The following is a 27,587-nucleotide window of genomic DNA, read 5'->3' as shown; positions in this document are numbered from 1 at the left end:
AACTTTTAGACTCGTTTAAATAAATCGTAAGAGACAATTTATGTTGGCTTGCCTCTTCCACACTCCGTGGGGAGAAGTGGATACTTTACTCTACTTTACTTTTGCTTCTGGGAGCAGGGTTGTCTTCCTTGCTATGTTATTATACTTAACTGTAATTTGTTGGAGTTGTAATTTTATAGTTATGTGTGTTTGTACGTGGCATTGATGCTATCAGATATACTCAGGTATGGGTGGAGAGGGGTGGGGGTGGGGCGCTCACTGTTAACTCTAGCTCGGTATTATATCTAAATCCTATTAAGGAGCGCCCGGGTCAAGGGTGGGACACTGTTTGGGAGAGGATATGGTGGACCTTTAGAAAGGAAGTAAGGCCCCCTGAGAACAAGGGGGAGGATCTCCATTCAAACATGTTTTATTTTTTTTGTTCTTATTGTTTGGAAATAGTTTCCTTTTTATTATACTGTTATGAGTGTATTAGAGAACATTTTCTCTTGTTTGAAGGATGTAAGTGACTCAACTATACACTCTGGATAATTGTGGATTAGATTAGTAGTTAACTGAGTTTCATTGTTTTTCTTTCTTCTTTAGTATCATTCCTTTGAATTTTGATGATTATATATTTAAGATCTATTTTTATATTAATGTTTGTGCTTGAAAGTTCTGTTTATTTTTGTAAATCTGTCAAAATATTAAATTTCTAATAAAAATATCTTTAAAAAAAAAACCCTAGAGTCAGGACTTTTGAACTCAATTCGAAAAGGGGAGTAGAGTGCTGTTCCTGCCAGTGCCAGTAACCTACTCAAAACTTTTGTGTAAAATGAGAGCCAAGCCAAGAGCAGCATGATGTGCTTTATAATGGGATGGCTGTGGGCAATTACTTAGGGGAAGTAGCAGCAGGAAACGGCCACTCTAAGTTCTATTTTCCAATAATGTTGCCTGAGAGAGATACTTGGAGAGAATAAAAATACAGTCAAGTGATCGCTGCACTGGAGAAAAAATGCTAAAAAAAAAGTCCAGTTTCTAAGCAACAGTTTGTAAGATAAATACTAATTCAGGGCAATTCATTGACTAGACCAGATGGTAACTTCATCTGGAAAAATCTCCATGCTCTGCCCAGGAGCAGAAAGTCTATTTGGCAATTATAATTCTTAGAGGCACTATGGAGAGGTATTTTTTTTCAAATGTCGCTTTTCATCTCTCTGCAGGACGCCTTTCCAGATTTTATAAACTGGTGATCCATTTTGGAGCAGTACTCAATTGGAGCATTTATTCTTCCCATTAATTCTGATTTTTATTTTAAACTTTGGACAAACCAGTCTGGGAAGTACAACCATAGCAACTAAAAAGCATCAATTCCCAAGAATATTGTACCACACAATGCTACTTCAAAATAATTCCAAGGGACAGTGTAGGATACTTGCAGACAGCTAGGTTCTCAGATGAGTTTTATAAAGTGATCTGAATGGCGTTGTTTAAATTATGCAGGACTAAGACAGACTAGATGTTTCCAATGATCGTAGAGTTTGGAACTAAAAAAGCAATGTTAAGTTTAGAACTCCCGCATCAAATAATTGAGGCAATGTTTGTCAGGGACTTTCGTGATTAAATAGATATTTGATAGAAAGTGAGTAAAAGGATTTGAGATCCGCATGACAACAGGGGTAAGAATTATTATTCATAGTCTGTGATAGTTTTTATCCTCTCTGTTTTGATTGGCACATGTCCGCTAAACATGAATAGAAATCGCGCGTAATTCAGCATTTACTCGTGATTGAGAAATCTTTACAAAATAATCTATATGAAGCTTAATTGTTGCAAATGGAGTTTGGTGCAAATGGCTGTTGAATAACTTAATTGATTTACTGGTGGCACACATCACACAATTCTCATGCTTTTTAATGAATGATCAGTAGTTATTTTGTGGGTGTATTACAACTCACATTGTCCTTTTTTGTTTCTCTCTCTCGCTTCATTTTGTGTCTCTGCCTGTCCAAGAATGAGCTGTTTGCAAATTGTTCCATGGTATTATCAAATAAGACTGTAGAGAGAGATTCCTGTATCAGATTTCTGTTAAACCATTCCTGTCTCAATCCAGGTATTTCCTCCAGAGATGTCAGTGGTGGATGTCCTCGTTCATGTACCTTTGCTGCCCTCAGAAAGGGCTCAATCTTCTGTACACAGAGCCATGGTTATCTAGCTTAAACAGTTCGGGAGTGATTTTACTTGCAACCCAATGCATTTTTTGAAGCAAGACTAGACATAGGTTGCATAGCTCACCCAAGTCCTTTTGTAGTATAAAAGGGCAAATATGGCAAGTGTTGGGAAAATACTGCAAGTGCTGGAAATCTGGAATCTGGCCAGAAAATACTGGAAACAAACACAGACCTGGCAACTTGTATGGAGAGGGAAGATTATATTCCAGTTGATGCTTTTGATAGTAAGTTGGTTCAGTATTTTTCTGAATGTATGCTTTTGAAATGGGACATGTCAGGCAGGAACGCAGATTGGAAATCTGCTTCAGTGCCTTTGCTGCCTTGTTTGGTTGTTTGGTTTGATAATGTCATGGATCAGTTTACAAACAGATGAAAGTGATGACTGTAGACGCTGGAGATCAGAGTCAAAATTAGAGTAGTGTTGGAAAAGCACAGCAGATCAGGCAGCATCCGAAGAGCAGGCAAGTCGACATTTCGGGCAGGAGCCCTTCATCAGGAATGAGGAGTTCCTGCCCGAAACATCGGTTTCCTGCTCCTTGGATGCTGCCCGATCCACTGTGCTTTTCTAGCACCACTCTAATCTCGACACAATTTACAAACAGTTCATTCTCGGACAGGCAGAGACACAGCAGGAAGAGAGAAAGAGAAACAAAGAAGGACAATGTAAGTTGTAAAACACCCACAAAGTAACAGTTCATTAAAAAGCATGAGAATTGTGTGACATGCATCACCAGTAAATCAGTTAAATTATTCAATAGCCATTTGCACCAAACTCAATTTACAACTATTAAGCTTTATATAGATTATTTTGTAAAGATTTCTTGATCACAAGTAAATGCTGATTTACATGTAATATCTGTTTATTTTTAACAGACTCGCCATTCAACTCACATAGATCTTTTCACATCCAGCAGAGATTTTCCTCCACATCCACGCACCTCATCCATTGTGTCCGCTGTTCTCGATGTGGTCTCCTCTACACTGGGGAGACAGGATGGCAACTGGTGGAGCATTTTGGGGAACATCTCTGGAACACACACACCAAACAACCCCACCACCCTGTGGCTGACCACTTCAGCTCTCCCTCCCACTTCCACTACCCCAATGGCATGCAAGTCCTGGGCCGCCTCCACCACCAAATCCAAGCCAGCCGACAACTGGAGGAAGAACGCCTCATCTTCCACCTTGGGATCCTTCAACCACACGGCATCAACATCGACTGCACTAGTTTCCAAATCTCCCTTCCCCCCGCCTCATCACAGATCTAACCTTCCAACTCTGTTCTCTTGACTTGCCCTACTGGTCCATTCTCCTTCCCATTTATCCACTCCATTCTCCACACCAACTTATCACAATTACCCCCACCTATATCCACCTATTGCCTTCCCAGCTGCCTTCCCCCCCCCCCACCCCAGTCACACCCCACCCTCCTATTTATCTCTCAGCCTATGTCACTTCCACATTCCTGATGAAGGGCTTATGCCCGAAACATCGTCTCTCCTGCTCCTCAGATGCTGCCTGACCTGCTGTACTTTCAACTCTGACTTCTTCAGCATCTGCAGTCATCTTTTTCTGTTGCTTTACACTGTGTAATACTTTGCCTCTCAAAGCTGTTCTTGTGCTTTTTGTTCTCTGTATGGGATTAACAGCCCTTATACATGCTCTTTATTTTTCTCATTATTCCTAATGTGATTACTTGTTCCAATTCTCACTGTTTTCCCACAAGCAAAATTCCTTGTCCCTCATATTTTATTTTAGTGCCTTGTGAAACAGTTGATTTGTTGTCACCATAGCAATGGGAAGGAGGGAAGAGATCCCAGATTTCAGATACAGTGAGGAAACTTGGAAGTGCATTCCAAGCCCAGGCAGATGAAGATCTCGAACAACACCCCTACCAATCTTTGGTCCCATTTTTATACAAATAGGTAAAATATTATGTGACTGATAAATTTGCAAGATCAGCACCTTGGTTTTGGTGTGTAGATGCTCATCAAATGCAGCTGAGAGAAATAATGTAGATTTGGGATGCATTCTCCCCCTTTCCAGCTTTAAGCTACTGAAGCATTTCTTCTGCAAAAATGGAGGCGTGTTTACAATACAGATGGATAAAGTATGTTTTTACTAGTTCCAAGGAAATTCAAATTGAATACCTGCAGTTGACAAAGACTTACCTGGACTGCAAAGTGCCAAAACTGTCAATGAAGTGTTTGAGAAATACTAAGGAGTACAAGCCCTATGCAGAACTGCTTGAGAAGTTAGGAAAGACAAGTGGTCACCATTGCTTCTGTATTCCTTGTTCCTGTTTGATAGAATAGTCATAGTTTCCTGACCACCCTTTATTTTTCATACCACCTCTCTCGTCACATAATGGAAAAAAATGTACGTAGGACAGAGTTTTTTGGTTTTCTCAATTGACTAATAATCAAAATCAGAGAAAAGGTCTACTGCAGCATCTTTAACATTAACTCCCACACCACAAGAGGACGTGGCTGCAATCTTCTTACTATGTATGGAATATGCTGCAACATTAAAGCTTCCTCAACAAACTAATTATCTCTATCATGTGTAAGGATAAACAAAAGGAATATTGTATCCCCAAGTTCCTTTCCAAGTCACACGTTTCAGGAACAGTCAGGGTGGCTTTGTCCAGGGCGGCAATTTTTAACGAATTGTTTGAATTTTACAAGGAGGTGACTAGATGTGTAGGTGAGCATTGTGCAACTTGTGTGCATTAATAATCTAGACATGAATATAGGAGATATGACCAATAAGACTGCAGATGACATGAAAATTGATGATAACACGGAACAATATGGGCTAGTCTGATGGACCGAACAATGGCAAATGAAATTTAATTCTGAAACATGTGAAGTGATGCATTTTGGGAGGACTAACAAATCAACAGACTACATGTTGAACTGTAGCACTCTAGGAAATACAGAGGATCAGAGGGACCTTGGTGTGCTTGTCCATAGATCTTCGAAGGCAACAGGACAGTTAGATAAGGTGGTTAAGAAGTCATATGGGATACATGCCTTTTATTAATCAAGCCAATGTATACAAGAATAGGAAGGTTATGATGGAACTATATAGAACATTGGTTGGGCCACAGCAGGAGTAATGTGTGCAGTTCTGGTTGTCACATGATTGGAAGGCTGTGATTGTAGTCAAGATGGATACAGTGGAGATCCATTAGAATGTTGCCTAGGCTTGAGTGAATTTATGATAAAGACTCTATGGGCTGGAGATTTTTAAGCAACTAAGACTAAGGGGACCTGAAGGAGGTGTACAAAGTAAGGAAGGGCAGAGCCAACTCCCTTGTTCCACATGTTGGATGATGCTTTTATTTCTCTTTCCTAATTGCATTTTTAGAAAATTTGCTGTGTACACATCTTCATATAGAGGCACCCCTTTGTTTATCTGCACTATAATTGAGCCTATTATACCTCTGAAGCTGGATTGACATTTGAGTTTCAAGAACCTGTCTCCTGCTCTGATTGGACAATTAACCTGATGTCATTCCAGTTAAATGAAATCTCTGTAAAATTTCTAGCCAGTAACTTTCTAATCAAAGAAGGTAGTTTTAAAACCTGGATATGTTTCCAATCCTTTGTTTCTGTATTTGTCAAACTGTCTATAATGTGGGGTTTGTGTTAGCCTTATACTCATGTTTGCAACCGTTGTTGCATGACTTTCTCCTCTTATTTCCTGCAGACATTACTTTGGTTCCTTGTTGTCGTTGAGCAATGAGGACAGTCAAACTAGAGCTTCAACTCCATTGTTGTATCTACCACATAGAATCTACTCCTGACCACAGCAGTGTGGCTACTATCTTGGACACTGTAGATACTTTTCTTTCTGAACGCTTATCTTTCATTGTTTAGATGTCTTCCAGCAGAAGATTTGAATTGTTTCTGCTCTCTTTGTTGTCTAATTGGCTTTTTACCAATAATCTTTTCTGTAAATATCTTTTCTGTAATAAAAATAGTCTGAACTGGAAATAAACTGTGTTGACACTTTATGCATTGAATAGATCTCACCGTATTCTTTTGATAATTGCAGTTTGCCACTATACTGTTAAGCAGCGGCTGTAATTTGAGCCAGATTTGGGTAAGACAAGCTGGGCAGAAAAGATTGTGCAGCAGGTTTGGAAGAAGGAAGCGAGTGTTATAGGGAGCTGGTAAAACGAGCCTTTAGATAGTTAGTGCTTTCAGAATGATTGCTGCAAATTACGATTTAATGTGATTGAATTTTATCTCCACCTCTACTATTACTTGTGCAGTGTGGACAGGCCCTCTCGTGAAGTTAGAATTCTTAGAGTTAGAATTTCTACAGTGTGGAAACAGGTCCTTTGGCCCAACGAGTCCACACAGACCCTCAGAGTCTCCCACCCAGACCCATTACCCTACAGTTCCCCTGACTAATGCATCTGATGTATACACCCCTAAATACAATTCACCTGACCTGCACATCTTTGGGCTATGAGAGGAAACCGGAGCACCCGTAGGAAACCCACGCAGACACGGGGAGAATGTGCAGCCTCAACACAGATAGTCGCCCGAGGCTGGAATTGAACTGGGAGGTAGCAGTGCTAACTGCTGAGCCACTGTGCTGCCTTCATTTCCATTATGCCCATTGAATCCTAGGATGCATCATTAAAAAAAAACAACTTTTCTGAAATTTCCTGAAATTAGGAGACAGACAAATTTGGTTGACAATTGCCGAGATTTAAAAAAAAATCATGCATTATAATTTCTGGGACTTACAATGATTTACCATAACTCTAACTCTTATTATTTTAATAAAAATAGCACTATGCAGTTTTCAATCAATGGAGGATTAAAAATAAACCACTAATTGCAACACAATTGTCAGCTCAAAGATCATTTTTATAGTATTGCTTGACCTGCACTGATCGAGACAGGTGCTAGAATGCCAAATTTCAAACAGAACAACAAGTTATACTGCAAATCATTTCTTGTCTGGGTTAAGCCTTGTGGAACATATTAAACTATTGTTCACTGTGTAATATTTTAAAAATAATAGATTGTTCAGTTCCCAACTTCAAAGTTTTACAGTAAGACAGACATGCCATTCTGCTGCTGTTTAATTCAAAAAAGTACCCAGACATGTTGCTTTTTCCTGTGTTTGAATATGTATAGCTTCTGAGCCTGACTAAAAATCTTAAATTGATGCTGTAATTTTTAGCATACTTGGGATTATTCAGCAAGTGCTATCTGCCCATATAATCACATTAAATGTTAGACATTTTATTAAACACACTGTTGTTTGTGGCAGAATTCTGTTATCATAGAATCGCTACAGTGTGGAAACAGGTGCTTTCGCCCAACAAGTCCACACCAACCCCTCGAAGAGTAACCCACCCAGACCCATTCCCCTATCCTACATTTTAACACCTGACTACTGCATCTAGCCTACACATCCCTGCACACTATGGGCAATTTAGCACAGCCAATTCACCTAATCTGTACGTCTTTGGATGTGGGAGGAAACCAGAGCACCGTTTCCAACGGGGAGAATGTGCAGCTCCACACAGACATTCGCCCAAGGCTGGAATCAAACCCAGGTCCCTGGCGCTGTGAGGGAACAGTGCGAACCACTGAGCCACCATGCTGCCTGTGTGAAGCAATGTGCTATTTAATTAGATTGATAGGACTTCTGTACCTGGCTTAGCACAAGTAATGCCCTTTATCCCTGACCTTTTTTTGTGGCTGATAATGGACAGTATATTTCTTGTAATGTCCCAGTTGTAATGTCCCAGTTGTAATGTCGGATATGATTCAGTGGAGTTCTTCTGATACTATTCAATTCATTTGTTTTAATGCATGTAGATTGATTTGTTTGTTTTCTAGCAGGAATTAGCTATAGAAATATGTAGGCTTAAGGGTTCAAAGGTTATGGGGAGAAAGCAGGAAAAGGGTACTGATTTGGTTGATCAGTCATGATCATATTGAATAATGGAGCAGGCTTGAAGCGCTGATTCCTCCTAATTTATGTGTTTCTATGATTTACAGAAGTTGACTATGAGAAAGCATATTTATTTTTATGCACATTTAGTGGCTAGGGCAGCCACTGTAGCTTTTTATTTTCCAGTAACTCATCAAAACATTTATTCCACAGCCTTTGAATATTCTTGAAGTTGACATGTGCATCTGTCCTTGCTCCTATACTCCAGCAAATCCTCTCTCTCCCCATCTAGCAATGAGATTAAGCAATGTTACGCTTTTCAAATTAATCCTTGTGAAATGAAAATGTATCACATGGTGCACTTTCTGCACAACATAAATTTGGAAGAACGCATGTCTTACGAATTCTGCTATCGTCGGATATCCATTGGAGATTAATTCAACATGACCTGGATAAAATTTTCATGTCTTGGGATTCTTTTTACATAATTAAATAAGATTGAATACTTTTCATTAACACTTAAGTTAACCTGCTGATTGCAGATTTCAGATCAGCACTCGATATTCTTTCAGGTTTCACATGACTGGTCTCTGCTGGGGTTACATCTGAAACATGGACCAGTACTGAAGAACAGTTACACCTGAAATGCGACTTCTGCATCTCCTGATGTTACCTGCCTTGCTGTGTTCTCCCAGGCTCCTACCTGATCTCTGTTGTAAACAGTTCCTGTGACCATACAATCAGAACTTATACCTACAGCCTTGCACATAGTCTTAGGAGAATGCTAGCACCATCATCAAAATTGTGAAGGTGGAAACATAACCCAACTATTTGAAACAGGGAGTAATAAAGAAATTTGGGAATTACAGGCTGTAGTAAAGAAAATGCTTGAATCAATTATAAAGGATATGCTAGTAGGCACTAAGAAAATACCAGTGGGATTAGATAAAGTCAACATGGATTTATAAAAGGGAAAGGCAAATCTAATAGAGTTTTTTGAGATGTAACTAGTAAAATAGGGCCTGCATTTTTTTAAGAGTCTCATGCAATGAGATGATCTCATTGAAACCTAAAAGAATATTTAAAGGGATAGGGTAGATGCAGGTAAAATGTTTCTCCTGGTTGGAGAATTCTGTACCATTGGGGCACAATTAAAAATAAGGGTAATGCCATTTAGGACTACAATGAAGTTTTTCAGTTCAGGTTTATGATCTTTGGAATTCTCAACCCAAGTACTGAAGAAGCTCAGTCTTTGAGTATATTTTAAGTAGACTTGATTACCAATGCTGTAACTGGTTATCAGGATAGTGTGGGTAATGGGCAATGATTGTTCAGCCAGCCATGATCATATTAAGTAGTGGAGCAAACTCCATGGGCTAAATGGCCTACTCCTGATAAGGGGGAACCAGTGGATGTGTTGTATTTGGACTTTCAGAAAGCTTTTGATAAAGTCCCACTAATGAGATTATTGTTCAAATTCAAAGCACAAGTACCTGTTAGAGGGCCCCTTTAAAAAAGTGGTGTGGACTGATAAGCTCATAATCCTTCAGTGGATCTTCGAGTCACCAGCTAAACATAGATTCTGAAGATCATAAGATATGGAGGAAGAATTAGGCCATTCAGCTCACAAAGTCTGCACAGTCACTCAATCCAGGTGGATGCACAAGGACCTGCAGGAACTGTGAGCAGTATCTTACATGATTATTGTTAGCAGAATATATAGAAAATGCTAGTATTTTCTGTTCCACCTGTCTTCCTGGATCACACCTTAGGTGGCTTGGGCCCTATTAACTGAGCTCCTGTGGAGATCAAGCTAATGGAGAAAGCTCATGCCAAGTATGTAGCTAAGGTTCTACGAATCTCAGGCTAAAAACAAGCACAGACTTACTATCTACCCCAATGTATGAATTAGCTATGCAGTGTCATACTCAGTTGTTGCTATATGTGGCAAGTCAATTTCAAGCATTTTACCTTCTACAGCAGCAGAATTATCAGTTTGGAAAGTCTATTCATTTTGTGTGTGTTTTTGGAAGAAATGTTGAGGAACAGTAAAAATGTAACCTATATAATTGGAGTATATTCAGTGGAAACTAGCAAAACATTGCTTGATATGTGAAATTAAATCCGAAAATGCTGGAAAGTACTCAGTATGTCTGGCAGCATCTGTGGAAAGAACAGGTCTGAGTTAAATCAAGTAACAGACCTTACAGGTTTTACCTTTTTTTTTCTCTCTCTGCAGATGCTGGCAGACCTGCTGATTATTCTTAGCATCTTCTATTCTTATTGTCATTGAAATAGAGATCCGACCTAAAAGAATAATGATGCTGGCTTCTTAGTTTCAGTGCTGTTTGATGTAATCAAAGAGAAGACTGCCTTTCATTTCCTTCTCTGATTGATATGGAGAACTCCTCCTTTCTCCAGTGGCAGAATATGTTACGCTTTTCAATATTTATCATCATTATAATTCATATTGTTTCAGCATGTAGGGTACTATTGAGTAAACAGATGATACTTTAGCTTTTGTCTGTGCTCGCTCAATGTGGAGTGTGGGTATAACCTGGCCTAGAAAGTGACACATAACATTCAGGTCAGGTACACCATGCAATTAAATTGTGGCCGAATTGATCCTTTACCCAATACTTGAACACCTAAAAATCTACATCTTGCAAATTCCTCCATAGCATTGGCGCTGATTCAGTTTACCTGTCCAATATGTGGACTGAAGTCACGCCATGATTACTACATTCTCTTGCTTCAATGAAACTTTAATTTTCTGACTTACACCATGCCCTACACTACCACTCCCAGCCCACTGGCAGGGCAGACTCGGCAGTAGTATCTTCACAGTAGTATACAGTTAAAAGAGATTTACCCTGGGAATCTTGAAAAATGACTCCGGACTCCACAGCTCTCATGGCATTAGATCAAAATCAGCTGCTGATTACTACCTACCGACCAAACCTTCCATTCCCCATACCTGAACCATCAATGGATGAATCGGTACTTTTTTATGTTGAACACCACTTGGAGGATGGCAAGGACATAGACTGTTCTCTGGGAGATTTCAGTGTCCGTCAGCAGAATTATACTCCAACGCAATCTATAACCTCGTAGTTTGGCATAAACCCCACTCTATCATGACCATCAAGTGTGGTTCAATAAAGAGTGTGGGAGGGCATGCCAGAATCCGCACCAGCATAGCTTTAAAATAAGGTGTTCACCAGGAGAATCTACAATTTAGGATTACTTGTGTGCCAAACAGCATATGCAGCAAGTGATAGACAAAGTTAAGTGATTCCAAAAGCAATATATCAGTTTAAAACTCTGCAGTCCTGCTACATCCAGCCTTGAATGGTGGAGGACAAATGTACAACTCACTGTCGGAGGAGCCTCCACAAATACTCTCATCTTCAAATGATGGGAGGCCCCACCAATTCAGAGCAACAAAAAATAAGGCTGATACATGTACAGTAATCTCCAGCCAGAAGTACTAAATGGTTGATCCATCCTGGCTTCCTCTGGAAGTCTCAGCAACACAGATGCCAGATTTTGGTCAGTTTGATTCACTCCACATATCGAGAAATAGCTAAAGGCACTGAATACTGTAAAAGGAATGGGGCCTGACAACATTCTGAGAATTTGCCATACCCCAAACCAAACTATTCCTGTACAGCTACAATACTGCATTTACTTAACAATGTGGAAGATTGCCGAGGTGGATACTGTACTCTCAAAGCAGGACAAATCCAACCTACCCAATTATTGGCCCATCAGTAGTAAAGTGATGGAAGGTGGCATCAAAGGTGCCTTCAAGCAGCACCGACTCAGCAGTAATCTGCTCTTGCCACCCTGTTTGGGATGCCCAAGGACCATAGCTTCTTACCTAATTACAGCCTTGGTTGAAACATGAATAAAAGAGGTGAACTTCAGAGGGGAGGTGTGAACAACTGCCTTGACATCAAGGCTGCATTTGACCTGATGTGGAATTAAGGAGCCCAAGCAAAACTGGAGCCAATGGGAATCAAGGAGATATCTGTTGATATCTAATACATAGGAAGACAGTTTTGATTGTCGGAGGGTGGTCATCTCAGTTCCAGCATATCTCTGTAGAAGTTCCTCAGGGTTGTGTCCTTGGCCAAACTATCTTCAACTGTTTCATTAATGGCCTTCCCTCCGTTATAAGGTCAGAAGTGGGAATGTTCACTGTGCAATCATCAATGTTCAGCACTATTCATGACTCCTCATACTGAAGAATTCCAAATGCAACAAGACCAGGATAACATCCAGGGTTGGACTGAGGAGCAGCACGTAATACTTACAGAAGTGCCAGGCAATGACCATTTCCATCAACAGACTGTCTAACTATTGACCCTTCACCTTCAAAAGCATTGAAAATGTGTTGCTTGAAAAGCACAGCAGGTCAGGCAGCATCCAAGGAGCAGGAGAATTGACGTTTCAGGCATGAGTCCTTCTTCAGGAATGAGGAAAGTGTGCCAAGCAGGCTAAGATAAAAGGTAGGGAGGAGGGACTTGGGGGAGGGGTGTTGGAAATGCGATAGGTGGAAGGAGGTTAAGGTGAGGGTGATAAGGTGAGGGTGATAGGCCGGAGTGGGGGTGGGGCCGGAGAGGTCAGGAAGAGGATTGCAGGTTAGGAGGGCGGTGCTGAGTTGAGGGAACCGACTGAGACAAGGTGGGGGGAGGGGAAATGAGGAAACTGGAGAAATCTGAGTTCATCCCTTGTGGTTGGAGGCAGAAGATGAGACGCTCTTCCTCCAGCCGTCGTGTTGCTATGGTCTGGTGATGGATGTCTCCAATGCCCCTCCCCCAAGTCCCTCCTCCCTACCTTTTATCTTAGCCTGCTTGGCACACTTTCCTCATTCCTGAAGAAGGGCTCATGCCTGAAACGTCGATTCTCCTGTTCCTTGGATACTGCCTAACCTGCTGTGCTTTTCCAGAAACACATTTTCAGCTCTGATCTCCAGCATCTGCAGTCCTCACTTTCTCCTTCAATAGCATTGCTATCACTGAATCTCCTACTAATGACTCGGAGGTGTCAGTATTGATCTGGAGTGGACAAAGTTAAAAATCACACAACACCAGGTTATAGTCCAACAGGTTTATTTGGAAGCATTAGCTTTTGGAGCACTGCTCCTTCACCAGGTTGCCTGACAACCACCTGATGAAGGAACAGCGCTCCGAAAGCTAGTGCTTCTAAGTAAACCTGTTGGACTATAACCTGATGTTGTATGATTTTTTAACTTTCTCCTACTAATTACATCCTGGTGAAGTTACTATTAACTAAAAACTGATATGGATTGTCAATATAAATAAGATTAATGTGTAGGAATCTTGCCATAAGTAACTAGATACCTGACCCTAGAATCCTGTCCACCATCTACAAGATGCAAGTCAGGAGTGTGATGGAATACTCTCCATTTGCCTGGAGGAGTGTAGCTCCAACAACACTCAAAAAGATTGGCACCATCTAAGACAAAGCAGTTCACTTGATTGGCATCACATCCATAAAGATTTGCATCACATCCTTCCATTACCAATGCTCAAGCAGCAGTGTGTACCATCTATAAGATTCACTGAAACAATTCACCCAAGGGCACTTGGACAGCAACTTAGAAACCAATGACCATCAAGAAGGACAAGGGCAGCAAATACATGGGAACCCCCACAACCTGCAAGTTCCCCTCCAAGGCGCTGATTATCCTGACTTGGAAATGCATCACCATTTCTTCAGTGTCACTGGGCCAGAATCCTGGAATTCCCTCTCTAACAACATTTCTACATCAAAAAGACGGTAGGAATTCAAGGAACTAGCACAGCACCACCATCTCATGGGCAAACTTCCCACATGCTACACTCGTTCCCTTGCAGTCAGATGAAACAACTGCTGGTACACAGGAACCATTTTTATTGAAAGACCAGGACTTAAGGCCTGCACCTCTGTTATTTTCATAAACGCTAGGACCTATACAGTCAATTACTGGACACCTTCAGGATTTACACCTGCTTAATTCTGCTCTGTGTGACATGTTGAGTGTAGACTGATAGATCTCACTACTTATGTTACACTGTGCCAATTTCAGTGCTGCTTCCTTGGTAGCTATTGTTGTGAATATGTAATTTATGGTTTTTGGTGTTTTAGAATATCATTTTTAGCTTTAGGAATTAAAGTTTAAATTGTATAATATTGGGAAATACAATTAAATTGAGTTTGGATTCAATTGCAATTAAACCTTTGAGGCAATGTTGACTTTACAGGTTAATGGAAATAAAGGCAGGGTCATAAAGTAGCAGTGGAGAAACTAATTGTTGCAAAATTCCTGACCAGTTTGAGAGGCTTAATCATAATTTAAGATTAAAAATTGCTTCTTAACACGTGATGTACAATGTGTCACAGTGAGTGTTGTCTCCAGACCCTCAGTGGTTCATTTACGAATTGCATTTGATGACGACTAGGTCAATGAGAACTCTTTTTTTAAAAAAGAACAACCAACATCTAAGCTCTCTCCTATTTAGATCCTTAGCATAGTGCAAAGGAATAATTCAGTCTTATGTAAGTCACTTGCATATTGTGCACTCATGCTGGAGAATGTTGATCATAGGAGCTTTTCTGGTTTTAATTTTTGAAAAAAACTGGTGTAACTAGGCAGACTAAACGATTAAATCTTCTGTTTTGCAGAGAAACAAGCCTTGTTTGATGACCTAAGCAGTGAGCTGCAGGAAGATAACTTGAAGGCAATATATCCACCCATAGGACGGGGTACTTTCGGACAGCCATTGTCTGGTGCGACCAATCGCAATACCCTCCTTCACAAAAGGGGCTGCTGTCATGCTATCCACCCTGACAACATTCCTGCAAAACCGAGGATCATGACAATAATAAAAGCAAGTGGGCAATCACATAAGAAGGTGACCATTCTTTTGAACAGATACTGCACGCAGACATTTGAGCAACTCATAAGTGATATCGCAGAAGCTATGAGACATCTCCATGGCAAAGGTGAATGTGTGAAGAAGCTGTACAATTTGAAAGGGAAAGAAGTGAGAAGTATTTCAGACTTTTACAGAGGAGATGATGTGTTTATTGCTGCTGGCAGAGAGCAGATAACTATGAGCGATATAAAGAAAGTATTAAGAGAACTCTATCCCAAGAATCCATATGCCTGGAGCTTGATCCAGCGACACTGGTGTCATTCTGAGAAACCTCCCTACAGACGCAGTGAGATAAGATTCAAAAATGCTGAAGTTGCTCAATCCGAAAAACAAATTGCCAAAAAGATGGAAGAAGTCCGAACCAGAGTGGGACAACAAGAAAGAGAGAGAGCTCGGAAATGGGGACAGGAGAGATGGGCAAGAGAGTACAGAGAGCTGGATGAGATAGCAAGACAGCAGAAGAATGATGGAAACTTGGACAGGGACAAAGAAGAAATGGATAAATACCAAATCAACAAAAAGGAGAAGAAGCATAAAAGCAAGGAGAAGAGTAGAGGAACAGAAAAGGATATAGAGACATATGAAAGAGGATGCAAAAGAATGGAAGAAATGAAGATATTGCAGGTGGGAAGAACTGAATGGGAAGAAGATAGAATTGAAGCCAATAGTAAACAAAAAATGTCTTATGAGTTTAAGGAAATGGAAAGGAGAGAGGTAGCAAGAAACAGAAATAAATGGAAAGAAGATAAATGTGACACTGAAGGCGAACAGCCAATGAAGAATATAAGGTGGGAACAGAAGAGCATTAAAGAAGAAAGAGAAACAGATAAATGGGATAAAGTGAAGCCTGAAAGACAACAAGGGCAAAAGGAGGATCACCAATGGAGAACGGAAGATAAATCGCATGCTCTAAGAGATGAAAACTGTAAAATGTCAAAGCAAGAAGATACAAAAAAATGCTGTTGTGGTCAGGAAACTTCAAGGGATGAGGAAGAACAAACATGGAATGATGAAGAAGTGGAAAAAGCTCAAAACCAACCTGTGAAAACAATCAGAATGGAACAGCCCTTAATCAAAGAAGACCATAGCATTCACTCTAGAGAAACACAATTACTGATGTCAAGACCACAGCAATCACAACTTCGAAGAGAAATTGAGCATTATTATGAAATTGGTAGAACTATTGGAGATGGTAACTTTGCTTTAGTAAAAGAATGTCGGCTTAGGAATACAGAATATGAATATGCAGTGAAAATCATTGACAAATCTAAGTTAAAAGGAAAAGAGGTCATGATTGAAAATGAAATTGCAATTGTAAGGAGCCTTTCTCACCCTCATATTGTGAGGTTCATTGAAGAGTTTGAGACAGAGGGTGAAATATACCTTATTATGGAATACATTCATGGAGGAGACCTATTTGATGCAATTACAGACAGTGTTAAGTTTACAGAAAGCAATGCTGCCCTTATGATGGACAACCTTTGTGATGCATTAGCATACATCCACGGAAAGAACATTGTGCATCGTGATTTGAAACCAGAAAATCTTCTTGTAAGTACTGACAAGTCGTTTTTACACTACAGAGTGTATCTATTCTTAATATTGCATTCTTCCTCATTTATCCATCACTCGTGGATTCACAGTGTTAAATCCACTATTTACTTCATCCCAATGTTAATGGTTGTGTCCTAAGCAGTTTAATTTTTAGAATCTTTATCCGCTTTATCTCTGTCCTCCTTGGGATTTCACTGAGAGGTTGGTTACTTGCCCTGATAACTTAGGTGACTTGGTTTATTTTATCTGAGAGTTCGTTGGGATGTTGAAGGAACTATATATGTCATACTTTATGCTTTAGAGAAAATCGTGCTTTTGCCCACATGGTATTTTGAATATCATTATAATATTAACAATAGCTATTTTTATTCTTTAAATATAATTCATTATGTTATCTAACTTCAACTTACCCTTTCTACTTATTGATTGTAGATATCTTGGAAATTTAACAGAGAAGTCTAATGTCTATGCATCATTTAGAAAGCACCCACCTGATCATGTAATAAACAAGGAGCAAAGTTATATGAGGTTTCATAATGTGTCAGAAAACTTTCAGATTCTGAATTAAAAAGTTCTCCCTTTTGAAATTTTGGAGTAAATTTTGGTGTTGAGCTTATGTCAGGATTGTATATTGGAAGCTCAAACATAGATCCAATGTGTCCTATCTATACATTCCTATCTGTTGAAATTAATGCCTGATGAATATGAGGCTAAAGAATGGGGACCAGTAAGATTTACAATTTATTTCAAAAGTGATGAACACAATGTAAATATGTGAGCCATAAATTAGTTAATGCTTTGTAAAAGTTGCCCTTCTGGCTTGAATGAATCTTTGGTTTAGTATGTAATGTGAGTTAACAGTTTTATTCGATATGTTTGAAACATTTCATTATTATTATAAAATTTACTTTTAAGATGCTATCAAAAGTGAAAGGATCCTACTCTAATTCTTCTATTCATTGGACTGATAGGTGTTTGTGGAATATAGGTTTTCTCATTCATGAACTGTTAATGCACCTCCTTCTGTCCCAGAAACTGGATTAGCATTTTTTAAATTCATTCATAGAATGTGGGCGTCCCTAGCTGGCCAGTATTTTTAACTAGGAAAAAGTGAGGACTGAAGATGCTGGAGATTAGAGTCAAGAGTGTGGTGATGGAAATGCACAGCAGGTCAGCCAGCATCCGAGGAGCAGGACAATCAACGTTTCGGGCATTCCTGATGAAGGGATTTTTCCCGAAATGTAAACTGGCCAGTATTTTTGCCTATCTCTAGTTGCCCTTAATCATTTTCTTTGAGTTTAGTTTCCAATCATGTACATTTTCTGAGGACACTAAATGAGTGGTCATTGAATTCGAACCATTGTTGGACTTCTTAAAACTTCAGGACCAAAGAGCCAAAGGGGAATAATGTTAAGTTTAAACGAAAGAAAAAGCTGTTGTTGAGAAACCAGTCCAATATGCTTGAATTTACACAATTTCCAAGTGTTAATATTTTAAAAGAATTATTTTTCCAGTAGGTGAGAGTCTGGTTTCTTCAATTCACAGAGGAAACAGCAGGGGAACCTAGCTTTGATACTTGTCATTCATTACTTTCAACACAAATATGACATTCTTTCTTAAACACAACTTGCACACAAAGATTCTTTATGGATCACTAGAACAGATGAGTTGGCTCTACCTTGACAAAGAACAATCTATGACAACTCTGAATAGAAACTTTTATTCTAGGCCAGAATACAGTTGCCATACTCATGGAAAACAGCTCTCTGAATGAAAGCAGTGTGCCATCTTATCCACTTGAAGGTCTCTGGTCCAGTAAAGCTCTCATGACTTGTCCATCTGTCAGTGGACCTGCTAGATTTGCAGAGGAAAAGCTCCATAAAGACTACAGCAGTTACTTTGGATTCAATTTGTAGGTCTATTAAAAAAGTCAAAAGCTTCTCGGTAATGATGATTGAAATTTTATTCTTGGCTGCATATTGAGGACCGTCCAATGAATCTGCTGATTATTTATAAAAGAAACATCAGTGAATAATATAAGATAGTTAGAAGAAAAGGTAGAAAATCCTCAAGTTATGCGATTTATGGTCCCAAAAGATCAATCAGATCTTCACAGCACTATTAATTACTTGGACAGGATACTTGTTATGATTTGGAGTTGCCGGACATTTATTAATTGCCTCTTCAAAATTCCTTTGAAGTCTGCATCAGACCGGGGATCAGTTGTCTATATTCAGGCCCTGTACTGGTGGAAAATTGGGTAAAACCACAGATTTCAATGTGATAAAATTTTGATGATGATGCCTAGACTGCCAACTAGGCATTAAATGCTAATTACTCAGCTGAAATATGCAAATAACCTTACTCTCCCATTAGAATTGCCACCTATCTACAATTTGTCACTGGTTTCCGGTTCCTCCATGTTGAGGTTTATGGCAGATCCAGCAAGTGACAATAAGAGCCTTAGGTCCCTGCAATAAATATAGAAATCCTCCTCCCTTTGCACATGACAGGGTAGAATCTTCTGCTGTCTCTGATGGCAAGCTTGCAGAGAAAGGAACAGGAACTCAATTAGATAGGATAGTGGCATACCTGAAACCAGTTTGCTGTCTCTATCTGAATCTTCCTGCACTGCCAGCAACTGAAACTCTTTTAGTATGAATGAACAACATTGAGAAGTGGGGGAGAACCCCTTATTGCCTGCATGTGGATGGAGTTGCAGTGCAATCCAGAGGATTCAGTGTAAACTCTTTCAGGAACATGCAATTATCTATCCAGTGGTGTGTTGAAGAGCAACACTTGTCGGCATCTGATTAGTCAGCAGCTGTCAGTAGGTGAGAATTCACATGCACAATCTTGATTCCATTATTGGCTTTCCCACTTGGCTTGTGGTTTGGCAAATTTTCTCCAAAGAAAGGCAGCATAGGTTTCTCACTATCACAGATCCCTGACCACTCAACAAGATTCCAATCTCAAAGCCAAATGGCAAATTGCCATGTATGCATCCAGGTCAGAAACCACCTCCGGTCATTTGAGGAGACCCCAGAGGTAGTAACTGAAATTGAAACAGCCTATAAGTTTGTATGAGAAGGAAGGATGTAACACTATGTGAGGCAATGAAGATCAATTAATTACCTCAGTCAACTTAGTTGGAGAGGTAAAAATCACACAACACCAGGTTATAGTCCAACAGGTTTAATTGGAAGCTTTCGGAGCGACGCTCCTTCATCAGGTGATAGTGGAGGGCTCAATCGTAACACAGAATTTATAGCAAAAATTTACAGCGTGATGTAACTGAAATTATACATTGAAAAATTGATTGTCTGTTAAGCCTTTCATCTGTTAGAATACAATGATAGTTTCACTTCTTTCATGTGTAAATCACAAAACCTTTTATTTAAAAGTTGCATTCTTGGGTTAGCTGTTAACAATGGTGATAGCTAGACAATATGATCAACATATTGTCTAGCTATCACCATTGTTAACAGCTAGCCCAAGAATGCAACTTTTAAAAAAAGGTTTTGTGATTTACACATGAAAGAAGTGAAACTATCACTGTATTCTAACAGATGAAAGGCTTAACAGACATTCAATTTTTCAATGTATAATTTCAGTTACATCACACTGTAAATTTTTGCTATAAATTCTGTGTTACGATTGAGCCCTCCACTATCACCTGATGAAGGACCGTCGCTCGGAAAGCTTGTGTGCTTCCAATTAAACCTGTTGGACTATAACCTGGTGTTGTGTAATTTTTAACATTGTACACCCCAGTCCAACACCGGCATCTCCAAATCATGACTGGTTGGAGAGATAATGGAGTGAAATGTTTTTCGCTAGTCCAGTTTTAGATTTTATGTGATTGGAGTTCTTGTGTCAGTCACATGATTGCTTGCAGTTATGCCACTTAATTAGGCTATTGTAGGAGTATCTATCTAATACCTGTGTAATTCATTGATCGTTATCTCATCTTGATTCTGTGATCTTGGTCACATTTCCTGAAGGTCATTTCTGTAAAGCTGGGGAAATGGTGGTGGAGCAGTAATGTTGCTGGACTAGTTTTGCAGAAGTACAGGCCAATGTTGTCGGGATGAAGGTTTAAATCCTGTCACAGCACCTTGTGAAATTCCAATTCAATTAATAAAATCTGGAAATGAAAGCTAGTTTTATGACTAGTGATGATGAAACTTTGATCAATTGTCATTAAACCTTAAATGGTTCACTAGGGAAGGTGACATCTCATCCTTATTCATTCTGCTCTGGGTACTTCCAGATCCTCAGCAACATGACTGACTCTTATGTTTCCCTTGAAATTATATAGCAAATCATTCACTATAAGGGCTATTAGGGATGTGTAACAAATGCTGGCCCTCTCAGTGATGCTCACTTCCCTTGGAAAGATACATTAAAAGTCCATCTTTCCCTATGGAAATGTTTCCAAATTGAGTTAGAAGTCATTCCATGACTAAAAATGATACCCATTCACTGGCTGAAAATAATTTCCCATATTTCAGCTAATATTTGGTGGCATGGCGGCTCAGTGGTGAGCACTGCTGCCTCGCAGCACCAGGGACCTGGGTTCAATTCCAGCCTTAGGCAACTGTCTGTGTGGAGTTTGCACTTTCTCTTCATGTCTGAGTGGGTTTCCTTTGGGTTCAAAGATGTGCAGGTTAGATGAATTAGCTATAATAAATTGCCCTTGGTGTTCAGGGATGTGTAGCTTAGGTGCATTAGTCATGGTTAAATGTAGAGTAATAGGGTGGGGAATGGGTCTGGATGGGTTACTCTTTGGAGGATCAGTGTGGACTTGTTGGGTCAAATGGCCTGTTGCCACACTGTCAAGATTCTATGATTTTCACTGCTTTTTAAGACTAAACCCAGTGAATCTGCTTTGAAGTGGCTGTGCCGCAGCTGCATGTCTCTCTCCTTATTTCACTCTTGGAGTTTAAACTTGACAGCATTCTCCAAGGGTTAGTTTGACCCTGGCTGTTGATGATAAAGTTTACATTCCCAGTGAGGCACTGACTTCCAGCAATTGGATGAAGTGAATAAATTCACTAGAGGAGCTGGCAAAAACATGATGGTCAAATGAAGCCCTTCATTATATCATGTATGTAATTATTTGTATTGTAATATGATTCTGAGAGGTCACAGCAGGAAACAGTACATCTAGATTCCTGTTCCTGTTATGTAAAGTTTTGCTAGTCTGTAAAATTTAAATTCATCAGGTTACATTGAAATTTGTAGTGAATTTTGAAAAACATTGCTCAGAGACTAGTTAGTGCATTGGACCTTTCACTTGTAGGCTGAAGTTCACATCCATCCAGCTTAGACAGGTGTAACAAAAATCTTCACTTGTAGCTTTAAAAGCTGTATGTGAAGTGCGGTTAGATAGTCCCAAGCCCACTCCTAATGGGAATAGCCACAACATAACAGTGCCCATAATGTTCCTACGAAAATCAATAATCCATCTTGTATTGCTCAGGATAGCTGTGTCAGAAATCTCACTCAGACAACAGTTGTGACATGTTAATGCTATGTGGAGGGGTTTATACACTGTATATAGGTAAACTCCTTGATAAGCATCTACTTCCTAACAAACTTTGCATTGAACAATATATTTTCTGTGGTCATGAACTATTTCATTCTATTTCTTCTAAGTGTTCGACTTCCAATTGTAGGTTCAACATAAAGCTGATGGAAGCCCAGTATTAAAACTAGCTGACTTTGGCCTCGCTTTGAAAGTGACCAGCCCCATATTTACTGTGTGTGGGACACCAACATATGTGGCTCCTGAAATCCTGTCTGAAAAAGGTATTAAAGACAATTGGAAAATATATCCTAATAGTAGGAATTAAATATTATAAACTTGTTTATTGGTGTTAGCCATTGGTTTGTTGGTGTTAGCCATTATTCCTATTATTGCACAGGAGTGTTGCAAGACATTTATTTGCTGTGCAGCATATTTTGTTATTCCTTGATAATGCTTCTTCTGTTGTCTGCTTTGTATTTGCTTTTAGTCCTGCACCTAATGTACTGTTCTCCATTATCTGTTAATCTCTTTCATGCAACAAAAAGCTTTCATCGCTTGAAGTGGTTAGTGAAGTACCATCATGTGCCACTTAAATGGGAGACCTTGGGTGCTGAAGGCAGACTGTACCTTTCAATAAATGTACAGGCTCTGGAATGACCAAAGGTTATTCGATTTACAAAACCAATTCTTTCAGCCCACTGTGTAAAATGGAGTTGAATGTGGATGTTTGACTTCCTATTTAATGATTTTTGGAGAGAATGTTTTATAACTAGTCATTGCTCAGACCTTCTGTACTGAAGCACTGCAAGACCCATCGTGGCAAACTTCATCATGTAGGCACTGGCCTGCTGTGGGTTGAGGGTTTTGTGGGAATACAGACACAGTTTGTGGACAAAGTGATTTTTTTTCTATCAACTCATTTATACAAAAGTACTGATTCGTACTCCTGCAGACTTTTCTTCCTTGAAAGAATTTCATTATGCTTAAATATGGATTGATTTTTGACCCTACCAAGCTCATAAATAGTTAAAATGTAATGGGTAACTTAGCCTTCAGTGACCCACCTCGGGTCACATAAATAGTTATAATGTAATGGGTAACTTAGCCTTCAGTGACCCACCTAGGGTCACTGTTGCCAATTTTTACTAACTCTTCGGAAAAGGTAGGAAAGCTGCCAGCCAAAGTATGTCGAGCCTTTTGCTAAAATATGCATATTGCAACCCAATGATGTAGCAGTTTTAACTCTAATCTGAGTAGAGAATTGCAAGAATTTTGCTGCCAGATGCAGACTGTTTAGAAGAATATTAGGTTCTGCCGGGACCAACTGGCTCCAGACTTCATTACAGCTTTTATCCACACATAGACAAAGATAAATTCAAAGAGGTAAGGGTGACTGGCTTTGACATCAAGGCAGAATTTGACCCTGTGGCATCAAGGTGTAACATTGAAATTAATGAGAGTTATGAAGACAACTCAACACTGGCTCGCAGCCTACATAGCACAAAAGATGATGGTGTGGTTTTTGGAGGTCAATGATCTCTGCTCCATCGTGTTGCTCAGGATTTCCTTAGGATATTCATCTGGACCCAAAAATTTTCAACTGAACTTCCCTCATCATGAGAACTGAAGTAGGAATGTTTATTACTGGATGTTCTGCCCCATTGCCCATAAATAATAGAGCTGCCTGCGGTCATATGTAGCAAGATCAGGATCATATTTAGGTTTGAGTAACATTCACTCCATACAAGTGCCAGAGAATAATCATATCCAACAAAAGAGGATCTAACTATTGCCCAACGACATGCAATAGAATTACTATCTCTAATTCCCCCACAATCAAATCTTCAGGGTCATAACTGACCACAAATTTAACTGCACCAGCATTATAAATATAGTGGCTACAAAACCAAGTCAGAAACTTAAAATTCTACAACTCCCCATCCTAACTCCCCAATAAATGGCCATCACATACAACGGAAAAGCTATTTGCCATAACATAAATATTTAAGCATCATAGACTAGATAGTGTGTTCCCTCTGTTATTGGTTACTTGTAATGGACCTCATTAAAATACACAGTTGTATTTAGTGCACTCTGTTGCATTATTCTTGACATTTCAGTTCAAATCACAAGTTTCCCAAATGTTAACAATTTGTTTTGCTACTGACATGAGAAGAAATGTGTTTGACCCCAGTTTAGGAGAATCAACAACCGAAAATTGGGTAATTTATTTCTTTGTGACAGAGTAGATTTTAATGTTATTATATTCCCACTAACTGGTGTCACTGAGCATCAACTATAAGGAGAATAAATTGGGGGTCAGCAAGCTTAAGATGTTTCTATACTGAAGCTGTTGGAGAAAATACTTGCAAATGAAAAATACCTCGTCCAGAACTTGCCTCCTGGCTGGGAATCTTATGTTGCACCATGTAGTAATTTTCTAGATTTTAATACATCAGGAGTGCTCCTTAGTAATGTTGAAGTTGAACTTCCAATATCTCACCAATTCTCCTTCCATCCCCTGAAATGATTCAGAATTATGTAGAAGTTCCCATACAAAACTGCAATGACCAGCCAGTGCAAATTGGTGTTAATTCCCTAGACAAGTGGAATTCCATTATTCACATGTGTGTCCTAGTCACATTACCCTGAATTTCCCTTCCCATATTGACTGTACCCTGATTTAACTTGCTTCAGCATATGCAGTGCTTATGTGTAGAAATGGAGGTACAGGAATTAGCCATTCAACCCCATCCTGCTGAATTAAATTCAATTAGACCATAGCGGAGTCCCTCAACTTCATTTGATCAGTACCCCTTGATGCCCTGCACTACAAATGCCTATAATCTATAGTCTTGAAAGTTTCAATTGATCCAGCAGCCGCAGTATTTTGGGAGACAATTCTAGGCTTCCAGTACACACAGTGTGCAACAGTCCTTTCTGATTCCATGCCAAATTGCTTAATTTAAGCTCTAATTTTATACTATATTTTTTCTGGATTCCTTCAGCAGAGGGAATATTTTTTATGCATCAAGAGTATCAAACCTCTCTACTTTTAAATATTTCAATTAGAATTACCCTCAACATTTTAAATTTCAGGGAAACCAGTCAACTTTATGCAACCTAGCTGTATGATTTAACACTTTAAATGCTGTTCTGATGAATCTATGCTGTACCTCCTCTAAAGTCAGACCAGGCTGTCTGAGGTGCTGTGCACAAACACATTACTGCAGCCGAGATGTGACTAAGGCTGTGTACAATGGAAGTGTTCCTACTTCCACTTCATAATTTATTATTTTTGATTAATAGCATTTTATACCTGTGCATTAATGTTGAGTGAAATGTTGAACTTTCAATAAAATAGGCATTTAACCATTTATTTACCCCTGTGCTACATACAGCTTTATTCAGGCTATAATTTTATGTTACTAATATCATTTTGGGGCAGTAAGTTAAATTTGCCTTCTTCATATTTAATTACTTAGTCTCTACTATTCCAATGTATAAAAGAGAAACTCTTCCACTCAACCTACTCCTCCTTTTGTAACACTAAGTTCAATAGAACACTGTTTTGACCTTCAACTACAGTTAGTATCTGTGTACCTACTGAAGTCAGTCCATACTCTATTTAACATTTGGTTACATTCTTTTCATAGGCTATGGGTTTGAAGTGGATATGTGGGCCACTGGTGTAATCCTGTATATCCTGCTCTGTGGCTTTCCTCCATTTCGTAGTCTGGAGCGAGACCAAGAGGAGTTATTTGAAATGATCCAACTTGGAGAATATGAATTCCTCTCTCCGTATTGGGACAGTATTTCTGATGGTGAGATTCATTTTATGCTGTGACTAGTCAGTTAAATTAGATAGGTAGTGAATTTGGGGATTTTATGGGGCAGACAATTTGGGGAAATGTGACATTAAGACAACTTAATGAGGTGGGAACTGGAATTTTGCTTTCTGACAGCTGGTTCACATTTAGAGATTAACTGCAGTGGTATGTTTATGATGGGTTGAGCCTTTCGCTTTCCTGTGCTGGTTTATTTCTTTTAATACACTTACAATGAAGACTCGTTAAATCTTTATGTAAGTATGCCCTACTTTCCTGATCAAGTCAATCATGCACAAGAATCTAATGAAACCTAGTACATGTTCATCTCAAGGTGTCATCCACCAGTTGGCTTTATGCAAATAGGTTAGCAGTTTTCCTTGTGTAACTCTATGGCATAAGGGAAGGGAACAGGAAATTGGCAGCTTGCATGGAGATCCAGAACCAGCAGAGTTCGGTCAATGGTGGAGGACTGAAGAGGTCCTGACACATTCACAGTTGACATAATTATCTGGGGTGTTTAAATTTTCAGTGGGGTGATTTGCATTATTATCATGCAGTCCAGGTAGGTGTCTGTCCACTTCAGGACCCTACAACTGGAAAAGTCACTTTCCAAAACTGTCTCCTTGTTACTTTTGACTCTGTGCCAGTGCTTCAGTCATTAGTGGCATGACTTACATGATTGTTTCGTGTTCTGCTTTGATCAGGTGCTAAGGATCTTGTGAGCAAGCTGCTGGTAGTGAATCCCAGAAATAGATACACTGCACAGCAGGTCCTCAAGCATGCTTGGATCTGGTCAGCAGCCAAGCGGAGCACCCACAATTTACAGCGGGAAGTAAGTATGAACATCGGGCAACATTTCAGGCGCTGTCATCAACAGGAGATTCTGAACACTGCAACACAGAGGCCCAGCCTGAGATGCTGACTCTGAAATGTCCCAGCTTCAATCAAAAACAAAATAAGTCTACTGGCAGCTGATTTTCCAACATGAATGAATGAATGTATTCGGAGTAGCGGTATGGTGGCACAGAGGTTAGCACTGCTGCCTCACAGCGCCAGAGACCCAGGTTCAATTCCTGTCTCGAGTCAACTGTCTGTGTGGAGTTTGCACATTCTCCCCGTGGGTCTGCGTGGGTTTCCTCCGGGTGCTCCAGTTTATTCTCACAGTCCAAAGATATGCAGGTTAGGTGAATTGGCCATGCTAAATTGCCCGTACTGTTAGGTGAAGGGGTAAATGTAGGGGAATGGGTCTGGGTGGGTTGCTCTTTTGAGGATTGGTGTGGACTTGTTGGGTCAAAGGGCCTGTTTCCACACTGTAAGTAATCTAATAAATAAATTATACATTAAAAAAAACATGAAAACTATTTTTTGTTAGGATTTTATTTTAGAAATTTTAGATTTTATTTGTAACTAACATTGCTAATAGCAAATGGAAGGAAGATCTCAATGCTGTTCCCTGGACATTTTCAGTCAATCTGAGACAGACATGAGGTGAAACAGGTCTCTCCCCTCATTTCTAGTATGTGTAGCATTGATGACGTAAAACAGCTATGACCATCTGTGGGTTTTTAACAATATTGAAACTAGG

General features: G+C 39.6%; 1 protein-coding gene across 1 annotated transcript in view; it reads left to right on the top strand.

The window, feature by feature from the left end:
- LOC132815175 (serine/threonine-protein kinase DCLK2-like) overlaps positions 1-27,234 on the top strand; it is a 37,591-nt gene extending 10,357 nt beyond the window's left edge. The window contains exons 2-6 of the mRNA XM_060823988.1: positions 5,925-5,948; positions 14,832-16,636; positions 22,321-22,453; positions 25,829-25,996; positions 26,707-27,234. Coding sequence (XP_060679971.1) covers positions 5,925-5,948; positions 14,832-16,636; positions 22,321-22,453; positions 25,829-25,996; positions 26,707-26,924 — 2,348 coding nt within the window. The 3' untranslated portion in view covers positions 26,925-27,234. The remainder of the gene's footprint in view (positions 1-5,924; positions 5,949-14,831; positions 16,637-22,320; positions 22,454-25,828; positions 25,997-26,706) is intronic.
- Positions 27,235-27,587: the final 353 nt, after the last annotated feature.

Source organism: Hemiscyllium ocellatum, chromosome 4 (genome assembly GCF_020745735.1).
Source record: "Hemiscyllium ocellatum isolate sHemOce1 chromosome 4, sHemOce1.pat.X.cur, whole genome shotgun sequence".
Lineage (NCBI taxonomy): Eukaryota > Metazoa > Chordata > Chondrichthyes > Orectolobiformes > Hemiscylliidae > Hemiscyllium > Hemiscyllium ocellatum.
This window is presented reverse-complemented; position numbering and strand designations above follow the sequence as displayed.